At 51.8% G+C, this 18,966-nt stretch overlaps 5 protein-coding genes across 5 annotated transcripts; 1 reads left to right on the top strand and 4 right to left on the bottom strand.

The window, feature by feature from the left end:
* Positions 1-1,746: 1,746 nt before the first annotated feature.
* Positions 1,747-4,212, bottom strand: Triagg1_8763 (uncharacterized protein; the record flags this gene model as incomplete). The annotated part of the gene is made up of 5 exons (XM_062903645.1): positions 1,747-2,937; positions 2,989-3,637; positions 3,688-3,761; positions 3,838-4,077; positions 4,165-4,212. 5 exons carry the CDS (start codon positions 4,210-4,212, stop codon positions 1,747-1,749), a joined length of 2,202 nt encoding a protein of 733 aa, XP_062752235.1.
* A 902-nt stretch (positions 4,213-5,114) lies between these two features.
* Positions 5,115-7,270, bottom strand: Triagg1_8764 (uncharacterized protein; the record flags this gene model as incomplete). The annotated part of the gene is made up of 6 exons (XM_062903646.1): positions 5,115-5,150; positions 5,218-5,718; positions 5,776-5,988; positions 6,054-6,381; positions 6,439-6,916; positions 7,105-7,270. The coding sequence occupies 6 exons, from the start codon at positions 7,268-7,270 to the stop codon at positions 5,115-5,117; spliced, it is 1,722 nt and encodes a 573-aa protein (XP_062752236.1).
* Positions 7,271-8,061: 791 nt separating this feature from the next.
* On the bottom strand, positions 8,062-14,763 carry Triagg1_8765 (uncharacterized protein; the record flags this gene model as incomplete). The annotated part of the gene is made up of 2 exons (XM_062903647.1): positions 8,062-8,599; positions 8,696-14,763. The coding sequence occupies 2 exons, from the start codon at positions 14,761-14,763 to the stop codon at positions 8,062-8,064; spliced, it is 6,606 nt and encodes a 2,201-aa protein (XP_062752237.1).
* A 435-nt stretch (positions 14,764-15,198) lies between these two features.
* Triagg1_8766 (uncharacterized protein) lies at positions 15,199-16,839 on the top strand (the record flags this gene model as incomplete). Its single annotated transcript, XM_062903648.1, has 1 exon — positions 15,199-16,839. One exon carries the CDS (start codon positions 15,199-15,201, stop codon positions 16,837-16,839), a length of 1,641 nt encoding a protein of 546 aa, XP_062752238.1.
* Positions 16,840-17,016: 177 nt separating this feature from the next.
* Positions 17,017-18,355, bottom strand: Triagg1_8767 (uncharacterized protein; the record flags this gene model as incomplete). The annotated part of the gene is made up of 4 exons (XM_062903650.1): positions 17,017-17,181; positions 17,243-18,031; positions 18,098-18,176; positions 18,243-18,355. 4 exons carry the CDS (start codon positions 18,353-18,355, stop codon positions 17,017-17,019), a joined length of 1,146 nt encoding a protein of 381 aa, XP_062752239.1.
* Positions 18,356-18,966: the final 611 nt, after the last annotated feature.

Below are 18,966 nucleotides of genomic sequence, written 5' to 3' on the forward strand. Positions count from 1 at the left end.
CTCAAAACCGCACTCTCTCCGAGACACTTTTTACTGCCTCCACCTCTCACAGAACCCTGCCTAGAAAAAATAAAAAAAAAAAAAAAATAAAAAAACCTCCGTTATTTCCGTTTAGGCTCACCGTATCAAATCAAATTCCCCATGATTCAAGTCAAATCTGTCAAATCAAACACCACCCAGAATTCCCACCTCAACTCATGTGCTCCGTACCAGGGCGGCACTTGGGGTCCCGTGTGGCCGGACAGACACGCCCCTTACATGCCGGTTTTGCCTTTTCAGCTCTCAGCCTCTTTTTGCCTCCTCTCCCTCCTCCTCCAACATCAGCTACAGGTTAAGGCATTAAGAAAAGAAGAAAGAAAGCCGGCGCAAGCCATCATACCGCTGCCTTGGTAAAGGCTAATGCCAGGGTTTACTGCATCGGGTGATTATCCCGCTCTTGAATTTTGTCCTTGTCCTGTGTTTTATTCGCTGGCTCGTTTATTCACTTCCCGTGTGTCCATGAGCTACGTCCGTGTAAGTGTTTTGTACTAACAATGTATCATTACCTGAGCGTCTGCAGCAGGAGGCGTTTGGGTATCAAGACACGGGCGTAGCTCTACATGCCATGACTCTAATTTACAAACCGCCTATCCCATCCCATGCCATTCAGCTCAACTAACAAAACACAATCAAAACTTCGCTTCGTATAAAATCATGATGATAAAAAAAAAAGAGAAAAAAAAAGAAGAAGAAAAAAAGAAACATTTTAGCTGTACAATCTGGCCACCCCTCTCTCCCTTTGTTGACGTCGATTTGTTTCTGAATCAGGCCAAACAAGCAACAAACAAGCATACTGTAGGTACTCGTAGACCCAACTCCAAAACTCTCAATGAAACGTCCGATACCCTTGTTCCCTCTTTTTTCTTTTCTCGCTTCCGCGGCTATTCAGCCCCAAAATCCTGTGTAGATTTCTGGGACAAACTAATCTCGGTACTCGCACTGGTACATTACAGCTCGGCGCGCGTCTGCCGCTTCATTTTCTTCTTCGGGGGGAGGGTTTCATCCGTCGATACTGTACCTCTTGGCTGGGACAAAAAAGGATGGGGAGCGTTGTAATTAATTTCAAACATAAATTCATGGGGCGTGTTTAGCCTTGGCAGAAAGGCCTCGCTCAGCTGGGTCACCTGTTCGTACTTTTTCTTCCACTCCTCCTCCTTCATCGTCATCAGCCGCACGGTAGCGTTTGGGGGGGAAGCGCCCGAGGGGGAAACTCATGCTCAGACATTGGATTGATGAAGAGTTGTGGCTACATACTAATCTAATCTAGCATCCCGTATACTTAGAATTCAATAACCATAATGGCGATTACTAGAGGAACGTAGCGATGGTTGTAGATATTGGAAGTAAGAAGAAAGCATCTGGGGAGCCATAGGTTGTAGCTGATACCAGCAAGGAGCCACCAAGCTGCCGTCTCTGCATCTCATTGCAACACTTCAACGTTGCGTTTTTAATCTACTTTAATTTAGCCGCCCTGCTGGAAAATGTCATCGGTGCGTCTTGCGTGTCGTACTTTTGATTTAATTGCCTGATTCCTTCGCTTCCCACGCAAAACGGTTTCACACTCTTTGGATTTGCCTGATTCCTTTCTGCTTCCTTTAGAACGAAAGCGTTTCACTCACTCACTCACTCTTCCAACATCAACCGCCCATTCTTTTCCGCAGGCAGATTGGAAACTCTAGGTCGACGCTTGGTTCTATTCCTCCCCCCTCATAGCCATCTCACCTTGGCAATGTGGTCCGTCTTCTTCTTGCTGCTCTTGACGAAGCCCATGGCCTTCAACTCCGCCAGGCCGCGATAAAACATGACCAGAGCCTTCCGCTCGTCCTGCTGGCGCTGCTCGTCGTCCTTCTCCCCATCATCGTCGTCTTCCTCCTTCTCCTCGCGCACTAGCGCGTGGAATGCTGACCACAAATCTGCCACGTTAATCAGGCTGCCCGCCTCGAGATACAGGTGATAGAGGATCGAAGTCGCGGGAAGCGTCGCCTGCACAACCCCATCCTCGGCGCCGCTGCTCCTGCAACAGCTGCAAGAGAGGTAGTCGTACGGCCGCGCCAAGCTGCGCCTGAATGTCACCCGCGGCCGTGGCACCATGACGTCCCGTAGAGGCCATCTGCTGTCATACAACCACGTCTCCGAAAATAGCACCCTCTCGGGGCGTCTTGTCCCGAAATGTGCCGTCAGCCGCTCCGACACTGCGTCGACTATATCCGTCAACTGTTTGTCTTCGTCGCGGAGGGCCGCCGAGTCGCGACTCAGCTGGACTCGCTGGGCAATCACAGTCGTCCGCATCACCTTGCTCTGGCTGCTATATTTGGTGTGCAGCGTCATGCCAGCGCTCTCTGCGTCTGCCTGCAGCTGCTCCAGGCGCGAGAGCGTCTCTTCTAGGAAGCTCAACAAAGCGGCATCTTGTTCCTTTGTCGCGGGCTCAAGGCGGAAGCTGGCCTCTCCATCCTTGAATATGGAGATGTTCCGACGCAGCATGCTGAGGAGTGCGCCTGCACCCATGCGCCGGATGTGTTCGGTCAAGCTTCCATTTCCAGTGCTAGGATAAGCCGTAGACAGAGAATCGACATACGCCCGCGAGAATGGGGGCTGCACAGCACCTGCAGCCTCCCTGACTAGGAGTAAGCGTAGATGATTGTCCATCCAGTCTTGTCGATGGTTATTGCTGGCTCGGGCCTGCGCAAGTAGATAATCGTCGTCCTCTAGAAGCGAGCGTGCATGCTGAAGGCTATCGGCGGTCGCGGCCCCAACAGCGGCCTCCACCTCATGTCGGAACGAGGGGAGATGCCGCAGTGCTTCGATGTGCTCAGCCTGGAGGATCGCCTCTCCCTCTCCAGTCTCGGGGATCAGTAAGACGCTGAGTGCGTTGGCGTAGAAGTGACACATGTAAATGTACTGGATGGCCGTCAGCTTCAAGGCTAAATTTCATTCGCCATCATTTCTCACCTTCAACGAGCTCATGAATGCCTGAATGCCCGCCATCTGATCCCGTTGACGGTCGAGCATGCCCCTGAGGATTTGCGGGCCCAGCCTTAGAGGAACATCGCTGGATACTACCGCTCCTTCGAATACCCTCTCCAAGATGGTATCTGTCTGTACACAGTCGAATTGTGCACCATGAATGAGCCGACACGCTGCCTTTAACAAGCGGCCTTCCAGTAAATCAATGGATGTGGCAATTCCAAAGAGCAGAGTAAATGGAATCTGTGGTCGCCATGAACTAAGCAGGGTAATGATATCCGACAGCAACCCGCTGTCAAAAGCTTCGCTGTCCTGAAAGGCCACAAAGATATTTTCTTGCGGCTGGTGCTCCAGGAAAACATGCAGCGCCTCAAGGTCATACGGCAGGTAGCGTCGACTCGATCCTTGCCCGAGCTGCAAGTCTTCTTCGCCGTCGACCACGAGCGTTTTCGACGTGGCGTCTTGAATGATCTTCTTGAGGGCATTCTTCAGGTTGGTCGCCTCTGAAGACCGGAGCCGGATGAACTTGCTGGGTGACGACCGCTGGAGGGAGTCTGATAGCTGCTCGAAGAGCAAATCCTGGGAGGCAATATTAGGCCCAGTGATTATAAAGGCCGACGGTATCTTGTCTCCGCTACATGGTGTTAGCAACATGCTCTCTGATGGGCCGGATTCAGTTCTCACCACTCTGCGTTTGCCTCCTCAACAAATTGCGAAACCTCATCCAGCGTCGCAGAGTTGGAATCTCTCAAGATATCCTATCCACCTCATCTCATTAGCACGCTCATCCCAAGCCCGTCCCACGTCCACCTAAATCACAACACATCACCTCACCTGTATGCGAGCATCAATCCTCGCCCAATTCTCCCTAAGCAGCTTCTCCCGCCGCTTCACACAGGCCGCACTCTCAGCGCCCTCCAGCAGCGGAGCGAACCACGACGACGCCGGGCTTTCCTCATCCTCGTCCTCATCCCCAGCTATCGCAGCACGCCGCGCCGTTTTCCGCCGCTTGGACGGCCTCTCTTTGTCTCGACGTGGCGCCTCATTCTCTTCTGGGTCAAAGATGAAGGCCACCTGCGTGAGTGATGAATTCATGGGCCGTTAGCAACAAGTACAGGGCGCGGTAGAATGGGTCTCGCCCTTCAGCTCTGCTCTACACACCTGGTGATCTTCTTGGCCAAAAGTGCCCTGCGGCTCTTCAGTGGACATTTTGCCCTATTCTATTGATTGCAATCCCAAAGGCTGCTGATGCGACACGAGACTGGGGGATGCTCAAATGTCCATTGTCGTTCATGTCGTGGGAACGCGGTTTGGCAGAAACACGGTCTTGGTCCTCACTAAGGAGGTATACAGTAGAGTCGAGACAGTACGTGCACTGTGCGTCATTGGCCTTGAATTGTACGATGCCATCAAATGTTCCATCATCCCCTATGAATCCAGTAATACACAGCACCATCAGTCACATCACGCCCATTCGAATCGCCATATATTCGCATTCATTTTACAAGTCAGTCATCGTACATCGCTGAAATTCATAAAACTAAAATAGAGCCTTGATTCTCGACGCGGAAAACATGCCTACCTAGTCCCCCCAAGCCAAAAGTCCTTTGGTCCTAGTAATAACCGGATTGAGCTGCTCAAATCAACAAGCATGTCTTTAAATCTCCCAGGCGTGCCCCCTTGCACACCGCAATGACTCCTTATCTCGTGTTCTGACCCGTGCTTTGCACATGCTGGGCTGAAACACCCAATATCCCTTTTCCTCCATCTCAAGTAACTCGGGGCTCCTCCTCATGCCACGCCGTCAAACGGCTCCTCCAAGAGGCAAAGTAGGTGAGCCTTGTCCCCGTTCCTTCGTCTTGCTCGTCCGTCATGGTGATTACTTGTACACCACAAATCAAAAGAGTAAACTGTGGCCCCTTTTATAGTATAGGAAAGAGACGCGGAAGGAAAGATTAAATAAAAACAAACGATGAGCCTTGTGCGCCGCAGAGATAGAATGAATAAAACAACCAAAACAATGGGAATATGCCCTCGACCACTGAGTACCAAAATTGGACGCAGAGAGAGGACGGAGCTTTTCGTTGACCAATTGTCGCAAACCTGGTTGTTTAAGCAGCGGCTTCAACAGCTGCAGATACGGGAGCCTATGCAAAGAAAAGAAAAAAGACATTAGAATCTCATTAAAAACGCTGCAGAGTGGTGCTGTCTCACCGCCTCAGCCTCGGGTTTCTCGTCCTTTTCTTCACTCACATCCTCGTTGGATTTTGGTTCTTCATCCTTGGCCGTGGCCGTGGCAACCGTTTCCTCATCGGCATCATCCTTGGTCTGCTCATCCTCAGCATCTTCATCCTTGTCGCCGCTCTCCTTCACACCGCTGTTTCCAGCAGCCTTGCCAGAGTCTTTGGATTCAGCTCCATTGACACCGTTAGCAGACGCAGGTTCGCTAGCAAGCAGCTTGTTCCACTTGTCCAGCAGAGCTTGAGACCTCTTTTTGAATTTGAAATCCTCCTCACGAGGGATCGAGTCGAGTTTTAGAATCGCCTTGAAAACCTTGTTAATCTTGGTGCCTCTGATGATCGATACTTCGAGATCCTCGAATTTCTCCAGAATATTGATGAAATTGGACATTGACTCCATCTCATCTTCGCGCGGCTGTTGCTCTCTAGTTAAGAGACCCCTCTGAAGCTTATGGCGAAGATACAAAACTTCCTTCTAGAGACTTGGTTAGCGGATATTCCCCCAATTACACGTAAATTTGTATCAACGCACCTTTTTGCGATCATGACGCTCTTCGGGGGTCATCTTGGCTTCCTTGGGCGCGTCAGACTTCTTGTCTGCGCTCTTCTTAACCTTGGTCTTTGTGGCCTTTGCCGCCTTCTCCTCCTTGGCCTTGGGCGCTGCCGTTCCGTTTGCCGACTTAGATGTAGATGACGTGTTAAGCTTAATCTTGGGCTTCTTGACGGATTCGGAGCGCTGAGGGGCCTGGTCACGCATTTTCTCAGTAACTTGTAACAACCTTGCCACGGCACCCATGTGAATAGACTTACGCTGGTCTCTTCATCGGCAGCCTTTCGCTTCTTAGGCTTGGGCTTTGGCGCCTCATCCACGTCCTCCATATCCACGTCCTCGTCATCGCTTGCCTTGGCCTTGCCCTTCTTGGACTTTTTCGGGGTAGCCGCAGCTTCTTTCTTGGCCTCTTCCTGGGCAATCAGCTCGTCCTGGAAGCTCTGCAGAATGTCCTTGTAGTGCTCGATCGAGTTTTGCTCAATGGCGAGCTCAAAAGCTGCCTTCAAGTCCTTGCGCATCTTGTCTGCAATCGTGTCTCGAGCCTTATCCGAAGTCAATTCGGATAGGGCAGTGTTCGCAACCCATCCACTAGAGCCAATCAGCTACAGCCACGACGCAGGTGCCTGGGCGGGTTGCATGACTTACAATTCATTTGTATACAGGTACATGACTGGAAAGCTTCGATCGTGCACGCGCTTACCGCCATCCGCATAGGCTTCGGAATATGATCCATCGGGGCGCGCGGCGGAGACTGGTCGGGTATTGATGAGGGCCTGAGGAAGCATGTCCTCATCGCAAATGATGGCGGGCCAGGCTGGGAAGCCCTTGAGCTTGACCAGGAAGTGGTCGCCAGGCTGGGCATCAATGTGGGTTAGGCGCGCCTTGGAGCCCTTCTTGCTCAGCGTCTTGCCCTTTGATTCTCCGGCGGTCGACTTCCGACGGTTCTTACCCTTGGCAGCTGGGGTTTCGGCGGCGGCAGTCGTATCAGCTTCAGCCTCAGCAGCGGTGTCGGCGGCGTCCTTCATCTCGGCATCGCCATCCGCATCTGTCTTTTTCTCATCCTCAGCTGGCTTTGCAGATGGGGCATCGGCAGCGGTTTCCGCGCTCTCAGGCGCCTTGGGTTCTAGTTTGGCAAAGCTGCGATTAGCGCAAAGTCCATTGGCTGGAAAAACAAGGCAGAAAAATAGACAAGGATGAAAATCCAGTAACACAAGCTCACGGCTGTTGGCATCACAGCAATGAAGCTCGCACAAGTAAAGACTAGGAAGATGCGCGAAAAGACCTTGCTAAAAAGCGCGTTGGGAAGCTTACCTTGAGCATCCTTGGGCTCCTCCATTGTGGCATCTCCCTCAGGCTTGTCCGTAGCCTTGGCGGCCAATTCTCCCTCGCCAGCAACCTTGGGTTCGGAAGCAGGCGCTGGCTCGGTGCTGGCAACAGGCGCGGCGGCGTCGGGCTTCTCAGGCGAGTTGTCTGCCATGGCGGACGCTGGGTGGCGATGCGCAGCTTCCAATGCTGGAGACACAGGCAGATCTCACGCGAATGGCACGAGGGTCGGGTCAAGCTCCAGAAGGCAGCGTGAGGTCGGACGCGTTTCGCGGCGTGTTATGCGTGTTCAATGGGGGCGCAAGGCAAGTTGCGAGATGCAGCTGGAGGCTCGGGCGATGGAAGGCGCAAGTTGTCTCAATCAGCTTCGCCCGCGTTGTGCTAAGGATTGATGTGGGTGACAAAAGGAAAAACACTGGAGCGAATAACGAACCGCAGCAACACGTCAAGCGTCACCGATTCGCGTCACGTGACTGGCATTAATGACGACTCAAATAAGCAACCCCAAAACCCGCGATTCACAATGCCGAGGCGCCATACGACGGCGGCAATGCCGGGGCCACTGCTCTGGACAGCTGCCAATGGCTCGCATGGGCCGTGCCGCCGTCCTCGCTCGACCGCCGCTGGCCCTGAGCCCATCGCCGTGCTTCGACGTCTGACTGCCACCCTGGCCTGCACGAGGTTGTCGCCCTTAGACTACCCAACCACCTTGGGCCTCGAAACTGCTGTTCCACAACCGTGCGCCACCACAACCCCTGCTTTGTCCCGAAAACAATACGCAAAGAGCAGATCATCGTCATTGCGGTCGCCGAGAGCCAGAACCGGGGACCAACGCTGGGCAAAACATATATCACGTATTAAGATTGTATCCGTAGCTTGCCTTTACTGTACATAATCGTTCCTTTTTTTTTCCGTGTTCAAAGATTGGAGCGAGCGCGCCGGCATCTACTCCTCGTCTTCGTCCTCGTCGTCCTCGTCCTCGTCCACATCCATGCTCTCTGCTGCCGTCACTGAAAACTCCCGTTCTTGGTCCACTCCGATGTAACTATCACTCATTAGGAACAGCTTGAGGTTGTGCTCACCAGGAGATGGCACAGTGTATTCAAGCCGTACGTTCAGCTCACGGCCGATGGTGACCCGTTTGATTGCCAGTAGATTTCGAGTCTTGTCATCGCCCACCACCAACCACCAGTTCTCCATTTTCTTCGAAGGGTAGAAGGGCGCGTGCACCGTGGAGTCGTGTTCGTCGTCCTCCTCGATGTTTCGCGTGATTTTGATGCTCAGGTTAGCTGGCTCGCCGGCCCTGATTTCATCTGCGTCAAGAACTTCATGTTCTAGCTCCAAATCAGGGTACTTGTCGTTTGTGAACTCTGCTGCTTGTGCCAGCTGTTTCTGTGAAAGACCCAACCGCTTGACCAAGTTATTATAGTCTGCATTCTCCTCAGGGTTCATCGCTTCCATGAAGTCGAAGATGTCCTTGATGCTAAAAAAAAATTTGGGTTAGTGAAATGATATGCGGTGTGGAACAACTTCCAAGAAAATAAGGGATAAAGGGGGAGGAATGAGAGAGAAAACATACCCAAAATCATTTGCAACCTTGACCACCTCGGGTGAAAAGTGTGGAATCTGCTTGAGAGGACTGTCTCGGTCCCACATTGCCTGGACGACCATTTGGGACATTTCCATGGCGTTCATGGCGTTGAGGTGGCCATCTGATGAGAGAATGTCGACCATTGCGCTGAGAAGACTGAGAATTCTCGTAAGGAGAATCTCCTGGTCCTTGGCAAGGTCGATGGGAAGTTGCATCCGAGAGAAGTGAGCTTGGAGCAAAACAAACGCCTTGAAGTGAGGAGAGTCATAGCTAGGCTGCGCCATCTTGACGGGAATGCGGTCGTAGATGCGTCGCAGAAGACTGTCCTCGTGCCGACGAACCTGAATGGTTTCAAACTCGGTAGCGGAAGTGACGATTTCCAAGATACCTTTAAGCTTCGTCCGTGCTGTGAGAGACAGCAAGAATGTCTGCATTGTGATGTAGGAGATGTTGTAGTAGGCACCAATCATGGCCGCATTCTGCGGCGCAACAGATCCATCGTCTTCGTCGAATTCGATAATCTTGGATTCGCCCAATTCACGCAGCGTCGTTTCCACGAGATCTGACATGTAGTTGCTCAGGCCTTCGTGCGTTGTGCTAGTCAGGCCATAATAGCTTGGGTTCCCCAGTAGTCTTCGATAAAAGTAGGTAAACGTGGTCCAGTTAATGGCATCATCGCCCGACTCGATCATCTTGGTGCTAATCTCCGTGACAAAGGCGTCGTGGAGGTAGTTGTGCAAGTGTGACTCGATAGGCAGGGCCTCGTTCAGAAACTTCTTGTAGTAATCACGCTTGACCTGAGGCAGCATGAGGACTCCACGACCACGGCCGTCTTTCGAGGGCCGCAATGCCTTGCCAAACATTTGCAGGATTTCGCTAAGAGGATAGTCCACGTATCTGTGCTCGCGGCCCTCGAAATACTGCGTCCCCATGACAATGACGAGATGAGCAGTACTTGTCAATTCCCAACAGACATCTCGAGACGCGACAAGCACTTGAATGGCACCATTATCGTAAAGATGCTTCACAATACGCTTGTCGCTCTGGCTGAGAGCTTCATGGTAGTAGCCAATACCATGAGACAAGGCCTCGGCCAGGGCCTCCTCGTGGACGCGGTCAAGAAGGGGCCGCATTTGCTCGACATCAGTATGCAAAAAGCGATCCTCGTCGTCGTCCGCAGCGCAGGCTGCCAGCAAATCGCGTGCAGTGTTTCTAGTCTGTTTGCGGCTGGGAACGAAGATCATGGCCGGCTTGTCCGGTGACATCTGTGTAATAGCCAAGTAGGCGGGCTTCGCCATGGCCAGCATCAAGGACGGGAAATGAGGAATCGAGAAGGACTGAATGTGAAGCTCGAGAGGCACGGGTCTGACGTGGGGGCTGAAGTTGTAAATATCGTGCTTTTTAGCATCGATCCACTCGCCAACATCGCGAGCATTGGCCAGAGAGGCACTCAAAGCAACAATCCTCATCGGCAGCTCCGTCTGGGAACGGATGTAGTGCATGCGCGATACGATAATCTCGTAAATGTAGCCCATGTGGCCGCCTAGAAGATGGATCTCATCGGCGATGAACAGCTGCACTGTTTGGACATTCTTCCGTCTCTTCCATTGCCTCGACAACACATCCCATTGCGTAGGTGTAGCCAGGATCAAATCGCCAGCCTCAAGGATTTTAAGATCTGCAGCCGTTTCGCCTGTCAACTTCACAATCTCTTTTCCGCCGCCCAAGTGGCTGAGTCTCTTTTGCCAGTCTTGGAGACGAGCGTCAACAAGCTCTTGGAAAGGAGCGATGTAAACTGCTCGACCGGCATCGCCCTGTGTCCAGTGCCGTAGGAGTGCGAATTCGGCACATACTGTTTTGCCACTTCCCGTTGGGGCACCAATGAAGACATTCTGATCCGTCTTGTAGAGCGAGTTAAAGGTCTGCGTTTGGATCTTGTTGAACTGTCTCCAATCCGGATAGAGGTCCACGTAGTCTTGGACTTTAAGGGCCGAAACGAGAAGAGGTTGAAGGTCAAGCAGCTCCGTGTGAGGTGGGAACTTTTCGGGCAAAATAAGCTTGTGGAAGGGGACGGCCAACCTCGTCTCAGAATGCATCCACCTGTCTGAGATGACTGAAACGAAGTAGTTGGGTGGCATAGGGTCTGTGATGGGGACCGTGAAGTCCACGATGTGCTCATTTGCTTCAGATTCAGCGTAGTCTTTGCGAAGAAGGAAAGTGTCGTGATATAAGATGTCTTCGCCGTCGCAGTCCTCGACTACGATCCAGAAACTCTCAGCAGCGCCATGAACGCTGTCGTCCCACTCGAAATTTGGAGTGATGCTGAGCTCGACTCTGAGCATCGATCTGGTCATGGGCTGAACCTGTGCTTGAACATCAACCCTAGGGAACTTGGCGACAAGCCCACAGACTGTACGGCCCGCCTTTGGCATACCCAGCAGCTCGCCCATTCTCGGAGGATCAAGATCGAAGTAGTTGCTCCACGAGACGTCGATTCTCTCTGCTTTCTGGACAATATCACGAGGGCAGGAGGGGAACTGGCGCAGCGGTGACATTGTGGGCCACATTCGCTTTTCTGCCATCTTGCATAGGTCCAGGGCAGTCTTTGCAACAGATGCCCAGCCCTTCTTGAGTGTGATCTCAAAGATGGCCCGCAAGATTCGACCGGCACTTTGTGTGACGTATACCATGTCTGCCATGAGAGCCAGGCCATCGAGCTTCAAACGGGAGATGTAGGCCTGAAGTAGAACATTGATTTTGGCGTGTGGCTCTTCAATGCTTTCTTTGACGGGGATCGGCACTCTACCCATCAGCTTGGCGAGCTCCAGCTTCTCATCTTGACGGACAGGGATGTATTTAAATTCGGCACTCAATGCAAATACCCGGAAGAGCTCAATAGTTGTAATTGAGGGTTGGATGAGGTTGTTATAGGTGTCCATGGAGCTTGAGGTGATGTAGTAGTGGGAAGCAATACGACCCAGTTCGGTAGGTTGGATTCTGCCCGTCTTCTCGTCATATTTGACAAGATTAGACTTCCTGAGAGCCATTGCTGCAGAATGTATGAGGTCGACACGCTTTTGTTCCAACGCCTCATCGTCCTCGTACTCTGCACCCACTTGGTACAGTCCTGGAGACCGAAGCATTCGGACAAAGAGATATGTGTATCCAAGCCATTCGACACCTTCATCTCGAGTTCTCACATTGCCAAGTACAACTTCAGCATTGAGGTTATCCACCAATTTGCTAACAAACTGACTCTCGATGGGAAGCTGCTGGTTGAGAAGCGAGAGGTAGTACTGAATCTCGCTTTGAGTCGTAATAATAATGCCTTCTCCGTATGTGTCGAACTGCGGTCGACCTGCACGACCCAACATCTGGAGAACGTCCTGAGGGCTAAGCTCAACCCAGCTACCCTTCTCTGGAGAGTAGATTTGTGTACCCTTGATGATGACGGTATGGGCGGGCAAGTTAACACCCCAGGCAAGGGTGGCAGTAGACACAAGGACTTGAATAGCACCTCTGGCAAACAAATCCTCGACATCGGTTCTGTCTATTCTGTTCATGCCTGCATGGTGGATACCGAATCCATAAGGCAGGATATCCTTGAGGTCCTGGTCAGTTGCTTGGCTTGCAGCTTCAGCCAAAACCTCTCGGCTGCCGGCGTCGTGTCGAAGAATTTGGTTGATGGTCTCCATTTCCAGGGCCTTGTCTCGAATATACCGGGCCGTCTTTGCCGTCTCCTTACGAGAGTGGACGAAAATAATCATCTGGTTTCGGTGAGTGCCGACGTGCTCAATGACTTTGTTATAGGTAACATCGTTCATCGTCTTGAGCTGCTTGATCGCTTTGCGATCAGTGACACCAATGAACTCCTGACGCAAAGGACACGGTCGGAAGGAACCATCAAAGTGGAACATGGCCTTCTTGGTGTCGACGCGAAGAAAGCTAGCAACATCTCGGTAATTTGGAAGCGTTGCAGACAGACCGACAATTCGTACCGGCTCTCCTGTTTGCTCCGTTTTACGAATGGTTCTGCTGACAATGCTCTCCAATACGGGGCCACGGTCGTCATGGAGCAAGTGGATTTCATCGATGATAATCAGGCGCACCAAGTTGGTGTAGGAGGCATCAGTTGCCTTGCGCGTGATGACGTCCCATTTTTCAGGTGTGGTCACGATGATTTGAGTTTCTGCGATTTGCTGCTTAGTGAGTTGGCGATCACCAGTCAACTCAGACACGCGGATTCCATATGGCTCAAGACGCTTTCCAAAGTTGCCAACTTGCTCTTGAACGAGAGCCTTCAGAGGGGCGATGTAGACGATTTTAAAAGCATCAAGATCAATGTCGCCGGTCTCAGGGTTGCGGTTCTTGCCGATTTCTCTCAGAATAGTCAACATGGCCACGTTTGTTTTACCACTACCTGTCGGGGCACAAACAAGCATGTTGCCATCATCCTCAAAAGCAGTCGGGAAACATTTAGATTGAATCTTGTTCAAAGACTTGGCCGTACTGAAGGGCATCCGTGACCATTCCGGCATGTCAGTGATGGGAATAAGAATATCGTCTGGATCATTCCGTTTCTTCGGAGCAGGCACGTGAATCTCTTCATAGCCCTTGAAAGATCTCTTGGTCGATCCCTCTGGTAGCCTAACTTTGGCGTTGGTCATGAGGTGGTTTCCTTGGTCAAAGACCAAGTTGTCCAAGTTAATGAGCCTCTTTGGCTGCAGCCCACCCACCAGTTGTCCTTCAGGCCGTTCAGTCTTGGGCCCTTCGGCGGTGAAAGAAGCGGGAACGTCAATGTCCATCTTGATGGCCCCCTTTCCTCCTTTCTCTCCGTCGGCTGCAGACTTGCCGCGCAGCTCGTTGAGAATCCATTGTAGACCCTCCGAGGCCATTTCTCTTTCGACATTGGCACGCTGTTCCGCATCTGCCGCTCTGGCAAGTTTGGTGAGCCAGAAGACCTTTTCCCTGTTTTGAACTAGCTTCTGGACAAGCTCATGATGCTCGAAGTCGAAGAGCTCCATCAGATCGTTTTCAATCTCCCGGAGGGTTTTCTCTTCGCCGCCGACCTCGTCAGGTTCTCCGGAGAGTATACGCAAGGCATCCTTGGTCTTGTCCGTTTGCTCGTGCGCGTCTGGGTATAATGTGCCAATCTGACGCTGTAGCCAGAAGGCGTCCACATCTCGCGCGAGTATGGAGGTTTTGTCGTCCTTCTTGTGCTTATGCCCTGAGGGTGCTGAGTCGAGGATCATTTCATCATCTGCTCCGCCAGCTTCCTCCTCTGCCTTTGCCGCCCCATCTTCCTCCTCCTCTTCATCTTCGTCTTCCGAAGACTCGTCTCGAACTTCATTGACAATCTCATCCTCTTCGTCGTCGTCGTCAAAGGCAACAGCCACACCCTGCCGCTGGTCGATTTCCGCGTCATCATCGTTGTCGCCTCCCATGTTAACATCCTCATCATCGTCTTGGGCATCGTAATCCGTAATCTTCTTTCCCAAGTTGATCAGTTCGTTGAACTGCTTGGGATTCAGAGTTGTGCCGAGAATTTCATCAATTTCCTTCTTCTTGTCCAGATCCTTCATATCGTCATCTTTGAGGTATTCCAACGCAGCATCTGCAGCACTGCGCACGACTTCGTGGGGGACATCGCCAAGATTGTTCGCCACAAGAGTCAAGATCAGATCAAAGGTCGCCCGCGTCGCTGCGGTTCGAGGTCGATACGTGATGCCTTCAATCAAGGTGTCATTTGTCCCGAGTACACCACCCTGCTGCGCATCTGGTTTTCGCTTCCGTTGCTCTCTTAGCAATACGTCCTGGCCCTCTTGAAGATTCCCTCGCTCGATTTCGGGCATTCCAGGCTGCCTCTTCTGCTTTGGGGCTGCGTCACGAGCCACCCGAGAGCCCATGTGGTTGATACTCAGGCGTCCAGCGAGAGACTCTGGATCGCCTGTGGCCTCATCGGTTCGCCTTGTGACAAACCGACGGTCCGCCTGGAGAACCAGGTTGGACATGGCCGAGTACTTGTACTGGGAGACATCGCGATGAGGGTCCGACATCGTGGCGGTTGTGTTTGGGGGTTAGGAATTAAAGAGAAGAGAGAGGAGAGAGAGAGAGAACGTCGACGTCCTCGACAAAAGCCCGATGAGCCCAGCGTCTACTTCACCATGTGCTTGCCACCCAGACAAAGGGAATCGGGTCGAAACGGAGGGCAGCTGCCTTGGCGTCTCAGCAATGTGCAGTCGCTGAATTGGGTGAATGGCGATGCTTGGGCTTGGACTTGGTCGCGATAAATTTCCCGAGCCAACATCTTCTGCCTGGACGCGCCAAGTAGCAAAAGAGTTAGTGCAATGCGCCACATCAAAATCGTTTTTAGCCACAGTGGTGTGGAGAAGTCGAGCTCACCGAGTAGCCCCCGTATTCAGCGGCCTGTGCAGCTGCTGATAGGCTGAGGCGGTCAGGTACCTCTCACAGCTCCCCAGCGCAGGCGGTACATGTGCCCAGCTATAAGGCGGCATGTGCAGCCCAACGTTCATGATCGCCTCGATATCAAGTGCAATGAATATCAGGATATCATCATGCCCGACCATCATCCGGAGATCCTGCTCAAATTTCAGAAGCAGCTTGATCCATATATCAAGCCTCGAGAACAGGTCAACTACATAAGACGCGTTCTAGCTCTTCACCTCGGATCTTGTGCCGGCAATGGAGCCATCCAGAGTCCTTTGTTCCTCGTCGACAGCTCACAAGAAGTCACCACGCCATCAGACTTGACCGGCGTATTCAGGGAATATGTTGAGGCGCTCCAGGCCAATACGGCAGCACGCCGTCAATTTGATAATCTCTTGAAAAACAATACCCCTGGAGACCTCGAGCCGCCAAACCCAAAGGCCAACAGCGTCGATCTGTTGGAGGAGCGAATATGCCTTTTGAAGCTGCGGCAGAAGCGAGAGAGCCTGCTTGCAGCTCGGCAGTCTTTGGATCTTCTCATGGAAAAGCCTGCTGCAACCCGCGAGTTTCTAGATGCCAAGCACATCTTTCAGGGCAGCCCCGGTGTGCCAAGCGCACCAGACGATGTCATCAATAGCCTCGCGCTTGAGCAAACATCTCCTCAGTCAGGCCTCAGTGATCGAATCCAGCAGCTAGAGAAGACAGTTCTGAGAGCAAAATTGCTACTCAAGCAAGAAGAGCAGACGGTACGAGAGACGAGAGCCCGATCACACAACCAGTTTGACATGGTCAGCAACGGTGCTCGGATGGAAGCGCTGACCACCACTCGCAATGAACTCATCACTTGGATCGAAACTGAGCTTGCCAAAGCTTCTCCTGGAGGGAGCTCTGGTGCAGGCAAAAGCAGTAGTCACAAACCAAGAGTCAGTCCGTCAACTATCGCAGCCAATCTTGAAGAGATTAGCAAAAAGTACGCCAAATACGTGTCCTCGAGGAAGACTCTTTTAGAGCTAGAAACACAGCAGTTTCAGCTATCTCAACCATCCCATCCATCGCTTCTACCGCCTGCACAGCTGGTCGCCGGCTTGGATCGGAGCAGCAACAAGCCTCCAATGCCTATTGACCATCTTCTGACTCCCTACTTGAGAGCCTTGGCAGCTATTTCTGTTAGCCAAAAGGCAGCCATCAGCCAGAAAGCCTTCTTCACCTCGGCGCTGTCCAAGCAAAATCAGGATGCTTGTCAACTACTCGGCCGTCTCGGCGAAGAAAGCCACTTGCTGCCCGCCTATCCTATGAAGGACTCTCTGCGCCGGCGGTCTGGCATACAGACAGAGATAGCGTCAAAGTCCGAACATCCCGATATCTCAAAGAGAATTAAGCCATGGGTGTTTGCGGCCGATTCAGCCAAGATTGCGCTCCTTGAATACGCCGCAGAAACTGTCGACATTGGTCAGGTAGCACTCGAGAATTGCCTGGAGAACCTTAGAGAAATTGACTTCCTTTTGGGTCACCCCGAGGAAGGGGAGGATTCCAGCGAGGTTTCTGAAAGACAACCAAAGTCTGGAGCGGCGGCAACGAGGCTGGGATCGCGGGAACACACATCAAAGAATAGCATCAAAGACGATGGGCATGATGTTTGGTCCAGACTACACGGAAATCTAGGAGTGCTGAGAGACGCGGTCTGATTCATGTGTTTAGCGGATTTTTTTTATGCCTCTGTTCTATATATCTCAGTCATAACTGCACATCTCTGGTGAAAAAGAAAAAAAAGTACAACGCCGTTTTGTCAGAATAAGACATGGTGAACCCAACTCCGCATAGTTGCCCCCTTCCCCAATTAAGCCACTTGAGATTATCGTAGTTTACTTTTCAGACATGATGGCAGATATCCTCATCGATAAATCAAGAATCGATAGGTGTTCGTCCGCTCCGTCAATAAGTCGTTTATCCACTTCAGAGAAAATTAAAACAATCTTGTTCTTTTGGACGTCAGGAATGGTCTCGTCGAAGATGAGTTCTTGGTAGAGCTATTCGAGTACACGGGTTAGAATGATGCTGTTAAGCACATATAAAGGAGGGTGGGCCTACCTGGTTTACTACTTGGCCAGCACTCCAGCCATCTGCTACCAGATCCTCGACCACCTTGGATATGGGCTGATACGTCTCTCCTGACGCCCTTGGGCGCATGGTCTTGACAAGATCGCCAATAGTTGATCCAGGGATAACGCCGGCAATGTCTTCAACAATCTCGACAGTCACCGGTCGCTTGTCTACATCCATGGAATCATCGCCTTCGCCGTCCTTTTCCGAGAGCTTTGCCCCAACTAGTCGGGCAGCACTCTGCAGGAAAGTAATGGCTTTTCGCAAATCGCCCTCGCTGCACCTGACGAGCGCATCCACAGCACCATCTTCGAGCGTAACGCCCTCTGCCTCTGCTATTGACTCTAGTCGCTTCTTTGCGTTGCTCTGATCCAAGCTCTTGAACCTGAATTTGCTGCATCGGCTCGCCAGAGGGTCGATGATTCTAGTGACGTAGTTGCAAATCAGACAGAAGCGTGTAATCTTGCTATACGTCTCCATTGTCCGCCTCAAAGCGCTCTGAGCGTCTTGCGTCATGGAGTCGGCCTCGTCTAGAATGATGATTTTGAACGGCGGGCATGGGTATTTATCTTTGTATGAGGGCGGCGGGTTGGTCAGTTGCATTCGGGCAAAATCTTTGACTTTTTGTCGGACAATGGAAATGCCACGCTCGTCGGACGCGTTGAGCTCGAGAACTCGGGACTTGATCATCTCTGGGCCGTAGAGCTCCTTGGCAAGGGCCAGAATGGTAGAGGTTTTGCCAGTGCCAGGGGGGCCGTAAAACAGCATATGCGGAAGCTTGAGAGAAGGAGGCCATTAGCTTGAATATGCGTCTCGAATCCAATTGCGAGCAGGTTCACCAACATTTGAAGCTTGCAGTGTTCTCTGCAGAACCGTGACGGTGTGATCCTGAGCAGTGACATCGTCCAAGCTCTTGGGGCGACTATGGGATATCAAATAATAAGCAAAAATATTATCAAAGATGCTGCTCAATGGCGAATTAACTGACTATTTCTCAACCCAGGGCTGGGCACGAACATCTGCTGGCTTGTCGTGTTTCTGGGATGATGTTCCGTTTGTGGCGGCCGCCTTTCTGGCCTTGAGGTCGAAAAAGCTGGCCATGCTTGCTAAAGAGAGCCGTACCAGATGATGCAATTGCCGTGGACAGTTGTCGTTGTTATCAGCGTAGAGATACAGAGGATCAAATCAATATCTGCAGGTGTTAGTTAATGCGTGAACAGAATATGCCCAGGGCAGCCAAAAATCCATTAACGCGTCAGTCTGATAGGCGCGAAGCGCGTAGCCCAAAAAAAGATCCATTGGACCAGCAAGGCTGATGAACCCCGCCATTCCGCGACTCAGCGAGCGTGACCCCACCTACCTAGAGGTACTTCCCGATGAAGCTTGTCGGATGCTGTATTCCGGCACATTTAAGACGCTGTGCAGGGGGGGGTTGGGGTTGCTTCACTTGGTAGGTATAGTTTTATTAATGAGATGGGACTAAATACAATTTCTGTACATTACCTCAGTAGTATATGCTAGGAGAAAGCGAGAGAGGACCATGTCAATACACTCCAAGGCTACCTTCAATTGTTGGGAGGTACGAGTACAGGCAGTTTCCATGTAGGAGGAGGTAGGTGGTCGCAGATGGTACAAGTATGGGTAATGGCGAGGGAGGTACCTCTAGATGACCAGTAGAGACAATGGGAGCTCTTGAGATTGGATCCGATCCA

The sequence above is a fragment of the Trichoderma aggressivum genome, assembly GCF_033847375.1.
Source record: "Trichoderma aggressivum f. europaeum strain CBS 100526 chromosome Unknown scaffold_045, whole genome shotgun sequence".
NCBI classification, from domain to species: domain Eukaryota; kingdom Fungi; phylum Ascomycota; class Sordariomycetes; order Hypocreales; family Hypocreaceae; genus Trichoderma; species Trichoderma aggressivum.